Consider the following 17868-nt stretch of genomic DNA (forward strand, 5'->3'; position numbering starts at 1 on the left):
GCAGAAAAGTTTATTTGCAGCTGCAAACAAGGTACAGGGAGAATAGAATCTCAAATCCTGCACACCAGAGCAGGTCATTACACACACTTTTATATTCCTTAATGCTACTGCACTACACATCAGCCAATTAAAACTTTGCACAAATACTCTGCCTTCCTTATATGGGTTACAACAATGCTTATTTCCTGCAACCTCTAACAAGCATTCCTAGCAACTTAAATAACCAGCACATTCTGTCTGGCCTTGTAACTATCTCCTATTATCTTTAACTTGGCGTCAGCAAACCTTACACTATAAGGCATTATCTGCGGTTGCAATATTGTTTTAAGAGCAAAAGAGCTTACTCAAACCAGCCAGGCCTGAATTCTATTAAGGGGGGTTAAGAAGAAGCCCTTAGCCCTTCAGCAGGGAGACCTCCTCGACCCTTATGGCCTTCCATCCCCTCGACTTAACTAGTGGCCATGCCCTGGGGTCTCCAACAATTTTACTAAAATAGTAAATAAAAATTGTTACTTTAAAGGAAAATTACTGACATGATAAATCTTTTGTTGCATCAACCTGTACTTATCAGCAATAATAAAAATAGACATATCAAAAATCAAAACTCACTAGAACCCAGTTTACTATAAATTGAAGATGTCATCTTAAAAACTACGAGGAGTCCGGTGGCACCTTAAGGACTCACAGATATATTTAGGCATAAGCTTTCAGGCATTGGCACTCTTACAGCAGGATTATCTGGCTATTTGGATTCTCTCTTCAGACCCTATGCTACCAGCACTCCTAGATATCTTCGAGACACCACCGACTTCCTGAGGAAACTACCATGCATTGGTGATCTTCCTGAAAACACCATCCTGGCCACCATGGATGTAGAAGCTCTTTACACCAATATTCCACACGATGATAGACTACAAGCTGTCAGGAACAGTATCCCTGATGAGGCCATGGCATACCTGATGGCTGGACTTTGTCCTCACCCACAACCATTTCAGATTTGGAGACAACTTATACCTTCAAGTCAGCAGGACTGCTGACCCAGAAGTCAGAAGTCACCTGCTGACCCAGAAGCCACCTACTACAGGACAAGCCCAACAAGGAAAATAACAGACCACCACTGGCCATCATGTACAGCCCCCAGCTAAAACCTCTCCAGCACATCATTTACGATCTACAACCTATCCTGGAAAACAATCCCTCACTCTCACAGACCTTGGGAGGCAGGCCAATTCCTGCTTACAGACAGCCCCCAAACCTGAAGCATATACTCACCAGCAACTACACACCACACCACAGAAACATTAACCCAGGAACCAATCCCTCTATCAAATCCCATTGCCTACTCTGTCCCCATATCTACTCTAGCGACACCAACCACATGAGACACACCATCAGGGGCTCATTCACCTGCACATCTACTAATGTGATATATGCCATCATGTGTCAGTAATGCTCCTCTGCCAAAACGGAGAGTCTCTACGTGAAAGAATAAATGGACACAAATCAGACATCAGTAATGGTAACATACAAAAGCCAATAGGAGAACACTTCAATCTCCCTGGACATTCTATAACAGATTTTAAAGTAGCCATCCTGCAACAAAAAGCCTTCAAAAACAGACTTGAAAGAGAAACTGCAGAGCTACAATTCATTTGCAAATTTAACACCATTAATTTGGGCTTGAATAGGGACTGGGAGTGGCTGGCTCACTCCAAAAGCAATTTTCCCTCTCTTGGTATTGACCCCTCCCCATCAGTTATTGGGAGTGGACTACATCCACCCTGACTGAATTGGCCCTGTCAGCACTGGTTCTCCACTTGTAAGGTAACTCCCTTCTCTTCATGTGTCAGTATATTTATGCCTGCATCCGTAATTTTCACTCCATGCATCTGAAGAAGTGGGTTTTTTACCCATGAACGCTTATGCCCAAATAAATCTGTTAGTCTTTCAGGTGCCACCGGACTCCTCGTTTTTTTGTGGATTCAGACTAACATGGCTACCGCTCTGATACTTGACATCTTAAAAACTGACGGTGTCTAGCAGTTTAGGTGCACAATTTACATTTTTATAGAAATAAAAGGATTTTACAAAACCTAATGCACCTAAAAAATTAGTTTGAAACATAAAAGTTTCCATTGAAATGCTGGAATCCCAGACACAACAGAATAGTCCTGAAGTATGAGAAGCCAAGAAAAATAGGGGACTTTGTTATGGGCAGACAATTGCCATGATGGTGCCACTAGCTCTGAGCTGGGGATTTTCAGAACAACAAGGTAGACTTCCCAGTGCATATTCTACTATTTCCTTTGGGCTTGAATCTATTAGACCTACAATTCCAAAATTGATGTTGGAATTAGGGAGCCTTGCGGTCACAGGGAGCCTGGAATCAGTGCTAATTCGCAAGGACATAGGAGGTGGTGGTGCAGTGCACAGCTGGCTAATGCTGGCAAGTCTCTTTCTGGCATGGGCTTGGCTGAGGTGTCTGACTTGGAAGGAAGCACAGGAACCGAGCAATGGAAAGAAGACCATAGTTCATGTAGATGGGGTGAGAATACTTCCTCTGGAGGAGGAGTCACTAAGCTGGAAGTGTCTGTCAAGAGACCTGAAATTCTGGTGGAACCAAACCCTCCTTAACCTGCAGATCCAAAATAGTTTGGTCATTTCCCAAGAAAATTGTATTTTCTGCTAAAATATTGCAAATCAAACACAGTGAACTGTGGACAGCGTTGGGGCCAATGCTACAAACCCTTACTTGCACAAAAAATACTACTCATTTGAGTAAGCGTTTGAAGAATAAGGCCCCTAAATCTCCAACAGAGGGATTAGTCATGATAAGATCAGTGCAGTTCATTATGGTTGATTCTGGCTGCCTACAGTGGCACAGCTGAACACTGTGGAACAGGATCTTCTTAGTAGCCAGGGATTAAAGGGCTACTTTCTGCTCACAGAAAAAATAAACAAAGACAGTGATTCAAGGAATTAAGAATGTTGTCAAAACCAGAGGGGGAAAACATGTACTGTATATACTGTATAGTAGGGGGATGAACCTCAATATCGATGCAAAAATGGTTATTAATAAAGTTAAAAAATTTTAAATGCTAGGTTTTTACATCTTTGCCTTGGCCGTTACTGAACATTAGGACATGATTACAATTACTTTTATATACAAGATGCTTGGAGAATATTATGGTTCACATACGTATGATTTTCGTTGCTTATTTCATTAAAGGAAATGTTCAGGAAGAAACCCTTAGGAAACCTCTGCTTCTCCCAATAAGTGACAGGAACAAAAAGTTCCAAAGAGAATACTTCCTCTGTGGCCACAAATCTCTACTTATCACCTCCAGATCTGATGGCAGAAACTGTGGAATGCAGGTTTAAAATTTCTATTTTGCTTTAACATTTTATATTATTTTATTTTATATTATATTAGAAAGATATATCTAACTGTTAGTTACTATGATTTTTTTTGCCTTGCACAGTGTTTGGTGGGAGTCTAATTGTAAATTGTGGCAGATGCTACTGCAGATTGCAACTTGGGAACTGTTTGGTTAAAAGGCAACCAGCCAACAGGAGTGTCTTCTCAAAGAGCAGGGCATCTCACCCTTGTTAACAGATGTGAATATATTCTTCTTCTAGGATCTCAAAGAGAATGATGTGCAGCACCTGGTTTATTAAGGTTGCAAAAGCTGAGTTAGGAGCCTCTTGATTCCTCTCTGCTCTCTTCAAGAAGAATAACCTTAGTTTTCAGAGTAGCAGCCATGTTAGTCTGTATCCGTAAAAAGAAAAGGAGTACCTGTGGCACTTTATGCATCCGATGAAGTGAGCTGTAGCTCACAAAAGCTTATGCTCTAATAAATTTGTTAACCTTAGTTTTAAAACCAAAGAAATCTAGAACTATTCCTATTGAAACTGCTTACTTTTATAAACACACTAAAGCCTTCATTCATTTAAGGAAAAAATGGTCAGTTGCGATTTGTTTTTATTTCTAACCCTATATTTCTACTTAAAAGGTGATAACCTTTGTTTACTCTTTAAATGCTTAAAATGGCTCACAGCAGGACCAACACCAACTAAATCATCCCAGCCAAAGCTTTGTCAAGCCAGGCCTTAAAAACCTCTAAGGATGGAGATTCCACCATCTCCCTAGGTAACCCATTCCAGTGTTTCACCACCTTCCTAGTGAAATAGTGTTTCCTAATATCCAGCCTAGACCTCCCCCACTGCAACTTGAGACCACTGCTCCTTGTTCTGTCATCTGCCACCACTGAGAACAGCCGAGCTCCATCGTCTTTGGAACCCCCATTCAGGTAGTTGAAGACTCCTGCTATCAAATCTTCTCTTCTGCAGACTAAATAACCCGTTCCCTCAGCCTCTCGTCGTCAGTCATGTGCCACAGCCCCCTAATCATTTTCGCTGCCCTCCGCTGGACTCTCTCCAATTTGTCCACATCCCTTCTGTAGTGGGGGGACCAAAACTGGATGCAATGCTCCAGGTGTGGCCTCACCAGTGTCGAATAGAGAGGAATAATCACTTCCCTTGATCTGCTGGCAATGCTCCTACTAATACAGCCCAATATGCCATTGGCCTTCTTGGCAACGAGGGCACACTGCTAAGTCATATTCAGCTTCTCATCCACTGTAATCCCAAGGTTCTTTTCTGCAGAACCACTGCTTAGCCAGTCGGTCCCCAGCCTGTAGCAGTGCATGGGATTCTTCCTTCCTAAGTGCAGGACTTTGTACTTGACCTTGATGAACCTCATCAGATTTCTTTTGGCCCAATCCTCCAATTTGTCTAGGTCACTCTGGACCCTATCCCTACCCTCCAGCATATCTACCTCTCCCCCCAGCTAAGTGTCATCTGCGAACTTGCTGAGGGTGCAATTCATCCCATCATCCAGATCATTGATAAAGATGTTTAACAAATCTGGCCCCAGGACTGACCCCTGCGGCACTCCGCTTAATACCAGCTGCCAACTAGACAATGAGCTGTTGATCACTGCCCACTGAGCCCAACAATCTAGACAGCTTTCTATCCACCTCATAGTCTGTTCATCCAATCCATACTTTTTTAACTTGCTGGCAAGAATACTCTGGGAGACCATATCAAAAGCTTTGCTAAAGTCGTTATATCACATCCACCGCTTTCTCCATATCCACAGAGCCAGTTATCTCTTCATAGAAGGCAATCAGGTTGGTCAGGCATGACTTGCCCTTGGTGAATCCATATTGACTGTTCCTGATCACCTTCCTCTCCTTCAAGTGCTTCAAAATGGATTCTTTGAGGATCTGCTCCATGATTTTGCCGGGGACTGAAGTGAGGCTGAAGTGAACAAGTCTGTAGTTCCCCGGGTTCTCTTTCTTCCCTTTTTTAATATGGGCACTATATTTGCCTTTTTCCAATCATCTGGGACCTCCCCTGATCACCACAAATTTTCAAAGATAATGGCCAATGGCTCTGCAATTACATCAGCCAACTCCCTCAGCACCCTCGGATGTATTAGATCTGGACCCATGGACTTGTGCACGTCCAGCTTTTCTAAATAGTCCTTAACCTGTTCTTTTACCACTGAGGGCTGCTCACCTACTCCCCATACTGTGTTCCCCAGTGCAGCAGTCTGGGAGCTGACCTTGTCTGTGAAGACCGACGCGAAAAAGTATTGAGTACTTCAACTTTTTCCACATCATCTGTCACTATGTTGCCTCCCCCATTCAGTAAGGATCCCACACTTTCCCTGACCACCTTCTTGTTGCTAACATACCTGTAGAATCCCTTCTTGTTACCCTTCACATCCCTTGCTAGCTGGAACTCCAGTTGTGCCTTGGCCTTCCTGATTACACCCCTGCATGCTCCAGCAATATTTTTATACTCCTCCCTAGTCATCTGTCCAAATTTCCACTTCTTGTAAGCTTCTTTTTTGAGTTTAAGCTCACCGAAGATTTCACTGTTAAGCCAAGCTGGTCGCCTGCCATATTTGCTATTCTTTCTGCACTTCGGGATTGTTTGTTCTGCGCCCTCAATAAGGCTTCTTTAAAATACAGCCAGCTCTCCTGAACTCCTTGCCGCCTCATATTAGCTTCCCAGGGGATCCTGCCCATCAGTTCCCTAAGGGAGTCTAAGTCTGCTTTTCTGAAGCCCAGGGTCCATATTTTGCTACTCTCTTTTCTTCCTTTTGTGAGGATCCTGAACTCAACCATCTCATGGTCACTGCTGCCTACGTTGCCACCTACTTCTACTTCCCCTACCAATTCTTCCCTCATATCCATAGAGAGAAGACATAAGCTAACTTTGGCAAACAGAGAGAACCAGTGGGTTTTACTCATGAATTTGCTTTTCAAGAACATGCCTGCAAATGAATCAGTGAGTTTACAAGAAATATAATTATTTCAACTGAATAACTCTTGAATGACTTCTTAAGAATCTGAGTTAAATATTTTCTTCATTTTCATAGGTCTTAGTTAATACTACTAACAACCTAGCCCTTACACTTTTCAATAGTAGATCTCAAAGCACTTTACAAAGCAGGTCAGTATCATTAGCCACCCTATTGAAGAGATGAGGAAACTGAGGGCACAGACAGGGGAAGTGACATGCCCTAGGCCACCCAGCAGGCTCATGGTAGAGCTGGGAACAGAAACGAGGTCTCATGAGTCTATAGCTAGTGCTCTATCCACTAGACTACACTTCCCCTAGTTAAGCTTACTTACCTCTGCCTATTTATAAACTGTTTATGTTATCCATGATACACCAAACTAGATTCACCAAGCCTGAAACAAAATTCCTTTGTTCATGTATAAACTGTGTTAGTTATCTATGGTACACTAAAACAGGACTTACTACTGATTTGGGGAATAATATACTTTGGTCTTATCTTACCTAGAGAAGAGTGTCCCCAGCAGGATGGACCCACTCTCTAATGTATAATATCTCTGTTAAGAGCTCTCCACAGAACCATACAAAAGAGATTGTGTCTGAAGTAACCATTGCTTACTGCTTGTTTATGTTCTGGTTTGTTTTGTCTTTATTTTCTTTTTCTTTCTTTTCCTTTCTTTAATAATAAAATAGTCATAGTTAATAACAGTGATTATTCTGCCTGTCTTCAATCACGGTATCCCCTCAGGTGTGGCAGGCAACCCATGTAATTAAAATAGTGGAGGTTACATCCTTGAAATGGCATTAAAAGAAGCAGATATTAAAATTCAGCCTACCATTTCTTGTTTCTCTAGGCTGTACTTTAAAAAAAATTGGATAAAAATATTTGACGCCCAACACCTTAAAAGATCCCTTTCTACTCTGAACACACCAGCCACAACCAAGTAATCAATGCACAGTAAGTAAGGAATTGGATTTGACTGGAGCCAACAAATATTTGGGTTCAAGATAGTGATGGGAAAGTTGAACTAAGTTTTCTTTTAGAAGAGATTGAAGTAAGAAGAAATGGAAATGGGGTCATTCAGATCTAAGACCATGATTCCATTCCCTTCTGCAGAGACAATGCTAACAATGTTCTGGAGTAATGATATCCTCTTGACACGCTCTTTTCTTTTACAAATAGACTTTGTTCTTTGAATGGTAGAGTGGGTTGTTTCCCTTCAATTTTAGTCATATTTTGAGATGCTGACAATTCACAAGTATATGTGAATGTCATACACTGCACTGCCAGAGATTATATCGCATCCATAGTCATTGGAACAGTTCATTTTTTGATCACGATACATTAAAAATGCAAATCTGTTGTAAACTTCTTCATGTAATTGATTGCATGGGGTGCATTAACAATGAATTCTTCCCAAATGACCAGTATGGGGGCTAGAATTGATTGCATACACATATGTATATGTGCTTCTCTAATTAAATTACTTATATGCAAATTTGAGCTTTAAGTTGCCACATTATGTCTCAGTGAGATTGTGTAAAACTAGAGCAAGTTAATATAGTCTATAAAAAGATCAGCAGAAAAACACAACTGTTACAGAAATATTAACAATCTATTTGTGTTTTGCACTTCAGTGCCTGCAGTAATTAAAGTTTACCTGTTTCTCTTCTTCCAATGCTCCCGATTAGAATTTTCTGACTCACTACCACTGCTTGTATTACAACGAGATCGTGACCTAGGGAGTGGAACAGTAAATCAGGAACTAAGAACAAGAATCATCCATTAGTTCACTCTCAATATTAACTATGTAACATTTTGTAATTAATACTTTATAAAATAAAGAGCTTGTGTTCATTTGTTTCCTATTATTAGAATGTCCATAATACTGTAAAGTTCTGTACAAGTCTATGAACAATATCCAACAAGAAGTAGGAAACAGTAGAGATGCAGAGAGAATGTAAAACTTTGTCTATACTTGAAAGTGATTTCAGAGTATGTTTTTCCGTGTTAATGATCAGAAACAATTGTTTTGAAAGCAGATATCCACACTGCTGTATTTTCTAGGCTTTAGCTACTTACGTTTTGGACCACTGAGTCCACACAGTACTGCATTTCTTCAAAATAACTGCACAGCCTTCAGGATGGACATCCCACTGTGTAGTCACAGAAACATAGAAATGTAGGGCTGGAGGGGACCCCAAGAGGTCAGCTAGTCCAGTCCCCTGGGCTGAGGCAGGACCAAGTAAACCTAGACAATCCCTGATAGGTGTCTGTCTGATGGGGATTCCACAACCTCCCTTGGTAACCTATTCCAGAGCTTAATTACCTTTACAGTTAGAAGGATAGCTATCCTACATTTCCCTTACTGCAAATCAAGCCGATTTACTTCTTGTCCTACCATCAGTGGACATGGAAAATTGATCACTTCACTCTTTATAGCAGCCCTTAATATATTTGAAGAGTGTTGTCAGGTCCCCCTCCCACCCTGGTCTTCTTTTCTCAAGACTAAACATGTCCAGTTTTTTAAATCTTTCCTCATAGGTCAGGTTTTCTAAACCTTTTATAAGTTTTCTTGCTCTCCCGTATACTCTCTCCAATTTCTCCACATCTTTCCTAAAGTGTGGCACCCAGAACTGGACACACTACTCCAGCAGAGGCCTCACCACTGATAAGCAGAGTGGAACAATTACCTCCCATATCTTATATACAACATGCCTTTTAATACATCTCAGAATGGTATTAGCCTTTTTCAGCAGTCCTAGCACCTAGCCAGTTATTCCCAATTTTGTAGCTGTGCATTTCATTTTTCCTCCCTAAGACTCCCTACTTTGCACTAGTCTTTATTGAATTTCATATTGTTGATTTCAGACAAACTCTCTGATTTGTTAAGGTCCTTTTGAATTCTAGTCCTGTCCTCCAAAGTGCTTGGAACCCCTCGCAGTTTGGTATCATCAGCAAATTTTATAAGCATATTCTTTACTCCATTACCCAAATCATTAATGAAACTATTGAATGTTCTCCTGCTAGGCTCTAGGCATTCTGAGCTTCTTCTCCCTGCACGTTTTGGCACACCTACCAGAACCCACTATAATTCTGGGACTTGGGGACAAACCAAAAATTTCTGATTATTCCTCTCCTTTCACCCCATCATTCCCCTGGCTTTTTGAGAGTTGCACGATTTTCAAACTGGTATGAAGCAGCATGGAGGAAACACTGCTGACAGTCAGTATATGAACAGGCTGTCAGGTGTCATGATGATGCAGGCAATATGGGTACATGAGAAGGAAACCGAGCAGTCACTTTTGCATGAGCTTGTCTTGGAGCGGCTTCTCTCTTTGAACCACTGCTTCAGGACTCTCCCAATTAGCACCTTATCAAGCCTTTCACTGGCCACTTGGACAGGAGAAAGGAGCTGTTTAACTATACCCTGAGCTTGCTGCATTTTGTACAACCTCTGAGACAGCAAGCAAGAGAGCCCTCACCAATGGGTGGGAAGAAGAGGTGGAGAGATTTTCTGGATGTTATGAACAGCCAGAGAAATTACCTTTATTGAATGATGCAACTGGTCAAGGACACAGGGTCAGTGATGTGTTGTGTTCCTATTATGAGGCTAGACTGTTATATCTTTGTGTAAGGATTTCATGCTGCTCTCTGAAAAAGATCTTTGGAAATTTTCAACCAATTTCATGACATTTTTAAGAATGAAAGTATGGCCAGACTGGGTCAGACCAATTGTCCATCTAGCCCAGTATCCTGTCTTTCAACAGTGGCCAGTGACAGATGCTTCAGAAGGAATGAACAGAATGGCAGTTATCGAGTGATCCATTCCCTCTCACCCAGTCCCAGCTTCTGGCAGTAAGAAGTTGAGGGACACCCTGAGCATGGGGTTGCATCCCTGACCATTTTGGCTAATAGCCATTGGTGTGTGAATTTACCATGAGCTGGATCACACAGGGGTGCATCTGGCTCACACCAGCATTTAAACAGTGAGGTGACAGCCAGTCTGGATGACCCCAGAAGAGTAGAGGGCACACAGGTAAACAGACAGGCTGACCCAGGTGTGCAGCAAAGTAATGTGGGATTGCAGTGGGAGATGAAACAGTTGAATTGAAATAGGGATGTGTTCACAGCTAACTTCTTGTGAGAAAACTCATCCTGAATGTTGGTAAACTCGCTTCCAAAGGAAGTTAATTACAGTAGGTTGAGACACCAGATAATTCTAAACAAAAACGTGTATGTAGAGGCAATGCAATTTATCCTGAAAACCTCAAGTTGATCCAAAATAACTTTCAAGTGTAGACAAGCCCTTAGTAAACTTTCACCAGGCGGTATAGTACGGTAGGGTAACTTCTAGTGAGTTTTGCCATGGTGAGTCTAGAAGCAGTAACTGAGGTCGTACTATGAAGCTTTTCAGCGGACAAAGGGTACTTATACAGTTTTACATGGGTGGGATTCAACACATTTTTAAATGACCCAGTAAAAAAACTAATGCAAAGCTCTAAATGTAGCAATTTAGACAGATGGATAAGTACAAAATAGACAACTTTGTGCTATTGTAGGTTATTAAAGTATTGTAATTAAACAACATTCTGTATGCTACCATTTTGTTGTTTGTATTAGAATGTAATTCATCCCTATTGAGACATAAATACAGAAGTCTCCAATATTCTCTTTCCAACCTCTCCTTGTCAAATAATATTTACCTTCTCCTTTGCTTTAGATCTGAATCTTCACCACTGTTCTGGGCTTTCCTATGACATAAAGATAATTAAGGAAGCTTTGAATGAAACATTACCGGCCACTTGAAGTCTAATATTAATAGGCACTCACCTTCTCCAACAAAGCCTTCAGAAAGAAAATAGTTGATGCTTGTAAAGCGCTTGAAGGATCAAAGTATTCTTATACCATTTTAAAAACTACCATATGCACATGGAACACTGGTGAGTTATTTGTGAGATCTGAAATTCATTTTCTAAAGAGTACTGAACGACTTTAAAAAACTTAGAATGACTTAAGTGGACTTTGCAAATAAACAGAAGGAAAAAACAGTCTGATCAGGTTGTGATTCTACTGAGTTTAACAGTGTTCTTTAAAAGTGGCCCGAAAAAGATTTTTCATTGATCTTGTGCCCACTTTTGCTTCTGTATGATGTATAAAGAAGGGATTAAGGGCTGATTTTTTTCTCTCTTTGTTTTTTTACAATAAAAATATGAGGAATGTCAAGTTTGGTTCTCCCCAGTTTATTTGGAGGACCTTCTAGGGGAACCAGAAATGTATATTCTGAGTTCTCGCATCTTACCTAAGGAGGAAATATGGTGTTCAATCTTCAACAAGGAGGTTCCTTTTCCAAAAGTCACTGAAGTTAACCAGGCCAATTGAGGCCAGATCCTCGTGTGAATCAGTGAAGCTAAGCTGATCTACATCTGCTGAGGATCAAGTCTGAAGGTTATAAGCAACTGACAAAAGATCCTTTCCTCTCTCAATTATTGTGATGTCAGTTTTACTAGTTCTCCAGTCATCAGAGAGTCTTTCAAAGCAGACAAGTCCTGAATTTTTAAGTATTTAGAAAATAACAAAAACTTTTAGGTCTTCTTTATACATTAGTATAAAGCAAAATATTGACACACTTTTTATTTTGTTCACCTTGAACTTTGCAGGTCATCTTTAACTATGCATAGATGGATGGCTATAGTTCCCTCTACAGTCAATGACAAAGCTCTCGCATTGACTTCAGTGGGAGCAAGGTTGAGCTCAGCAAGTTAGCCAATAGAGTGCATTCAGTGTAGTAAAGTCTGACTTTTTTCTACTAAGGCTAGTAAACAGCACACAAACAGCACAATTATTCTGTTAAAAGGCAGATGAAAAAACAAAGAGCACTAATGAAATTCAAGACTCAGCAGGATATAATTGGGTTAACATCTGACAGTGTCCACAATCTCATGTATGAGATAAGACTTTGAAAAACATTTCTATAATGCTGTGGCCTAAGAGAAAATGTGTTATTGGCATGACCACCTAACAATATTGTAGATATTGCAGATGCCTGTCCCAGGTAATACATGCTACACATCTCAGAAAGACCTCTTATTGCATGGCACACAAGTGTTATACTTTTCATGACATACAGTGTTATACATTGCACATCTAAATTTCCTTTTTTAAAACTGACCCCAGTGAGCATTCTGATGGCTAAAATTGAACTGTATCAGAATAATGGTCTCAGGAAAATAAAATACATTCCAAGTAAGACTTACAAGCGCCAGATACCCAGCAGGTGGAAATCAACATAATCCAGTGACTTCAATAGAGCTATGCTGGTTTATACCAGCTGAGGATCTGGCCCACAGGGTCCAGTACAGAGGTGGACAAACTGCAGCCCGCAGGCCACGTCCGGCCTGTGGGACCGTCCTGTCTGGCCCTTGAGCTCCCGGCTGGGGAGGTTAGCCAGAGCTCTGGGCGGCAGGGCTGCGAGTTCCTGCCAGGCAGCGTGGCTGTGAGATCCGCCAGCTGTAGTGTATTAAATTGCTCCCCGTAGGAATGTGCTACTTATGGTGTACTACTTACAGCTGCCAGTCCTGGTGCTCTGAGCAGCATGATAAGGGGGTGGGGAGTGGGGGGGTTGGATAAGGGGCAGGAGGTTCTGGGGGCAGTTAGAGGACAGAGAATGGGGCAGCTGGATAGGCAGGGGAGTCCCGTGGGGCCTGTCAGGGGGCGGGGATGTGGACAGGGGTTGGGGCAGTCAGGGGACAGGGAGTAGGTGGGGTCCCGGGGGGTGGTTAGGGGCGGGGGGGCCTGGGATGGGGCGGTCAGGAGACAAGGAGCAGGGAGGGTTGGATGGGGCGGGAGTTCTGAGGGGGGCAGTCAGGGGGTGGGAAGTGGGAGCGGGTGGGGGCCAGGCTGTTTGGGGAGGCACAGCCTTCCCGACCCAAGTGTAGTGTATTAAATTGCTCCCTGTAGGAATGTGCTACTTACGGTGTACTATTTACTGCCAGTCCTGATGCTCTGCAAGTAGCACATTCCTATGGGGAGCAATTTAATACACTGCACCAGCCCTCCATACGTTTTCAGAATGCCGATGTGGCCCTCAGGCCAAAAAGTTTGCCCACGCCTGGTCTAGTATGAGGTTATCAGGCAGATTTACCTGGTGAGATCCTCACCACTGCTCACCCATTCATGAAGAATAAAAGGGCTGCAGTAGCATAAATGTCCCTAAAAACCCTATAATCCACCTGGGAGAGCATTCCCTCACCTTCAGGGCTGGTCTCTGAGGACTCCCTTGCAAGCCCTGATATCAGAGGCATACTGAGGACAGTGCTCAGGGTGTTCGGGGTAGGGCTGCAGCACACTGCACTCTGGAGATTCCCGGAAGTGCTGTGGCTGACATAACTAAGATAACCCCGGAGACCTATTGAAAGTATGCTGGGAGTCTCTCCAGCACTCGGCGCACCCCAGGATTGCAGCTGCAAAGGGCTGTTGGATTACAGTAGCCCCTGTTCTTCCTGGATTGCAAGTTCGGGGCTTTGTCTGTAACTCACACAGCACAGAATCTCACCCCATATTGTTTTATTGTATTTGACTAAGTTACTCAAATGTTTGTATAATTAAAGGAACATACCAAATAGTTCACAGCTCTGTTTTTGCAGACATATTGTCCAGTGTTCTGAGAGTCACCAAAGGCCATATTGAGGAGCGTTTCCTTAATGGCTTCACCAGTTTAGCCTTTTTGTTTGAAACAATAGTGCAGTACTGATATTCTTTATAAAATCACATTGCCAAACAAGCGGCCTCCTCACTCTGCTCCACGTAGCGAGCAGCAGCAACTGGGATAAGCACATGGGGCAGATCATTCAAATCCCCAAACCAGCTGGCACCAGCAACCACAGCAGGCAAAGGGGCTAAGTCAAGGCCTTCCAGCCTCCCACCTCTCCCACTGGACTTAGGATTTTCCTGGGTCACAGAGGCCACACTTTCTTCCTTCCACATAGAGAGCAGTAATTCTGGAATTTTTGTTCACTCATTGATTATTGGTGCAACTTCTCTTCTCTGACACAGCTCTGGATTAAGCAGCCTTTACTGAGCCCAAAGCAAGGAGAACTGCAAAAGAAGACTTGTGTTGTAAGAAGAAACTAATATAACTCTCCACATTCTTACCTTCTTCTAACTTGTTGCCCAGATTCATTTTCACTGCCACCTGATGGGTTCCGTCGTCGAGAGTAAGGAAACTTTGGTGATTTATTGCGGTCATTGGAAGAATTATACAGTCCACTAGAGTTAAACAGCAGGAGTAAACAATTGACCTCAAAAATATCAGAAGATTTAGATATGCCAGCATCATTGTACAGAAATACTGTGCAGGCACATACTTAGATTTTTAAAAATAGCTGTAATGGCCATGTTAAGAATTAGTACATTTCTCTACTGAATGGAGTGTAGATAACAAGATTTGGTCAAGTTGAGATTGAGGATGTTATTGTTTTTCAGAAATAAATATATTACACTGAATCTTGAAAACAAGGGACAATTATACAGAACCCTTCAGGGTGTGGTAATTGGACATTACAAAGCACTGCCACTGATTCAGTAGTTTAGGGCAGCCACAAAGAAGAACAGACTCATCCATTATTTCTGGCATAGGAAGATTTTGTAATAAAGAACTGTTGTAGCTGAGAGCTAAACTTTCAGATACACATTTTATTTATAATGCTAGTGAAAACAGGAGACTAATCCATACTATAATTTACATATGTAGGGACCTTAGCCCCCTCCCCCAATGTACACATAACTTTAATTAACATAAACCATCCAATTAATGCAAATGGGAGTTATGAGACCGTAGCATAGATGCCCTAAAGAATAAACTAAAAAGGGTTCCAGAGACTTTGTGCATTGAAATAAAAATGTCAGCAATTGCATCTATAAATATTAAAAACAAATATGCTATAGAACCAAACAACATGAACCTCTCAAGATATTTTCTTAATTGCAATTAACCAAAGCTTTCACTCAGGTTTTAGCTCTCCACACTACCATCCACACAGAAAAACCTATTACCTGAGTCTAGAGATGCTTTGAACACAGCTTGCTTACCTGGCTAGAGGTATAGGTCTATATAGCTGAGCTCTACTTTAACTTGGGCTGGAACATGCTCACTTTCCAGTGTGGCTGCAGCCCGTACCCAGGTTACATAACTCAAGTGCTGAAAGTCCTCCAATGCCTTTCCACAATTTCTCCAGGGTTGTATTTTCCTGCCCTTCTACCTATTCCCTTCCTCCATGCCCGCCAGATGTCACCTTACAGTTTATATACACCAGACTGACATTTATGCCCCACATTCCATGAGACTTGCTCCATTTCTGCACAGCACTCAGAGAGCACTAGAACAGAGAGGCCATCCAGGAAATCCTCATCCCATTGTGTTGCTGGCTGGTCAGAGGCTCACACCAAAATCAACATATCTGTGAGAACATCGCCAAGAGACTGGCAGAGGTGGGGATTCATCAAATGGGAATAGCACAGGAAAAGTATCAAAAACTTGAAGAGTGCACACTGCAAGGCAAGAGACTCCAACAGCAAGTCTGGCATCTAACCAGGAATACCATCAACTTGCTTCTGAACTCATATGGCCTCTTCATCTGCGTGTCCTGGCACTGAAGGGTCAGCACAAGTTCCTCACACAGCTCCACATAGGTAGCCTTACTCATGTGTAGGGAAGACCCAATGTTGGTCATCCCAGGTCTGCATGATGATGTAGTCCCACCATTCAGTGCTTGTGGTCTTTGATACATCAGTCATGATGGGGGATTCACAGCAACTAAATCCTGAATCAGCTGTGCCTATTGCGCCATATCCGCATACAGTCTGCTGATCTCAGCAAGACACACTGTTGCCTTCTCAGGGTGACAAGCCACTGCCAAAATGCTCTCCACCACATTTCATGCCCTGCACTGGCCAGCTATTCCAGAAATAAGAGTTGCATTAATGCCAACAGCTGGAACAGGTCATGAACGGGTCCTGAGCTGGACCCATGCCTTGCTACTTGTTGGAATGGAGGCACAGCAATGTGGAGCATGCCAAGCTGGAAGTGCTTGAGTTTACTGACTTTGAGGGCTAAGACTACTTTCGCACAGGGGCCTAGGAAGGACAGACAAGTCTGATGTTCTGACTGGATCACAGCACAAGTTAATTAATTTACAATTTGATAATTCCCCACAAATACCCTTGGTGTGAAAATATTTAAGGAAAAGGTCATATATATGACAGCATGTGTATACTCTGGCCACAATGTCAGGTAGAAGGCAAAACAAGTGCTTCCAAAATCCCAGTGAGTATATATTTCATTATGACAGAGTGGTTTATTGCTCTTACACTAAGTAGCTCCACAATCTTTTTGGATGAGATATGTTTAACTAAGGTCCTAAATGGTGCATTGAAGATCACTTGGTATTTTTCACAAAAAAAATGATAGTAACACCATGTATTCTGCCCAAAATCCGGTTTGGGTGTTACATTCTGCCTTCCTAAATACCCTCTGGTGTTTCAGTTACATTATTTTTCTTAACTCCCTGCCATAAATGGTTATTTTAGAGCATTACTGTGCTCAGTTTAAGAGTTGGTACTTCATTCCAGAGGTGACTGCATTTCAATGGTGGAAATTCTTTATTAGACACCATGAAAACCAGCCTATGCAACCAAGTGCTTTGGGATGGAAGGAGCTATATAATTTCAAGATAATCATTTGGCTGCTAAAATATCAAACTTGCATCTTCCCAAAGGGGTCATTTTAACACAAAAGCAGCAACATCGCAATTGCATAACATTTCCTCTCTCAAAGGTCACAAAATCATTTTTAATGTCAATTTACCATGAATGTAATAATATACTAAATGTTTCAACTAGATTAAGCATAATGCTTATTTCTTCTGCAAAAGTGTAATTTGCTACCAGGATATTACTTTTGTACTCTGATTTACATTACTGAAAAATAAATACATGCACTTTACGCTTCTAGCAACAGAATACTTATCAATTGTTTCGTTCTTTCCCTGAAAGGGCACTGATCAGAACAAGCCATGATGGCATCCAGAATGTACAAATGGAACCCAGGGACTTATGCAGAAATACCAGGTAACATGCTATACATACAGGTCTGGCTCCTGGAATGCATGATATATTGTCACTCAGACCTTGCTACTCATAAATATATTACATCAACCACTCTTGCACCATCAACCAAGCAAAATCTTTGCTATTGCATGATGTTTACCTTACCTCTGGGGGCCATTTTCCTCCCATGGTGCACTTATTTTACTTCTTTGGGTTTCTGGACTATTTTCACTTTTTGCCTTTTTAAAGCTAAGGAAAAATACATATAAAAATAAAAACCATGACAATGATGATTTAAAAACACTTTATTTTGCCTATGACTTCATTAATGCTTATTCTAGAGACTGAGGGCTTGTGGCTTGTCTGAGGGCCTGTCTACACTTACCAGG

At 41.9% G+C, this 17868-nt stretch overlaps 1 protein-coding gene across 4 annotated transcripts in view; it reads right to left on the reverse strand.

Annotated features, from left to right (window-relative positions):
* EPB41L4A (erythrocyte membrane protein band 4.1 like 4A) overlaps window positions 1-17868 on the reverse strand; it is a 222772-nt gene that overhangs the window by 29360 nt on the left and 175544 nt on the right. For all 4 annotated transcript variants that reach the window (XM_073344691.1, XM_073344692.2, XM_073344693.1 and 1 more), the window contains 4 exons: window positions 17645-17728; window positions 14528-14641; window positions 11080-11127; window positions 8034-8111 (listed from right to left, as the gene is read on the reverse strand). In XM_073344691.1, coding sequence (XP_073200792.1) covers window positions 8034-8111; window positions 11080-11127; window positions 14528-14641; window positions 17645-17728 — 324 coding nt within the window. The remainder of the gene's footprint in view (window positions 1-8033; window positions 8112-11079; window positions 11128-14527; window positions 14642-17644; window positions 17729-17868) is intronic.

The sequence above is a fragment of the Lepidochelys kempii genome, chromosome 5 (genome assembly GCF_965140285.1).
Source record: "Lepidochelys kempii isolate rLepKem1 chromosome 5, rLepKem1.hap1, whole genome shotgun sequence".
Classification (NCBI taxonomy): Eukaryota; Metazoa; Chordata; order Testudines; family Cheloniidae; genus Lepidochelys; species Lepidochelys kempii.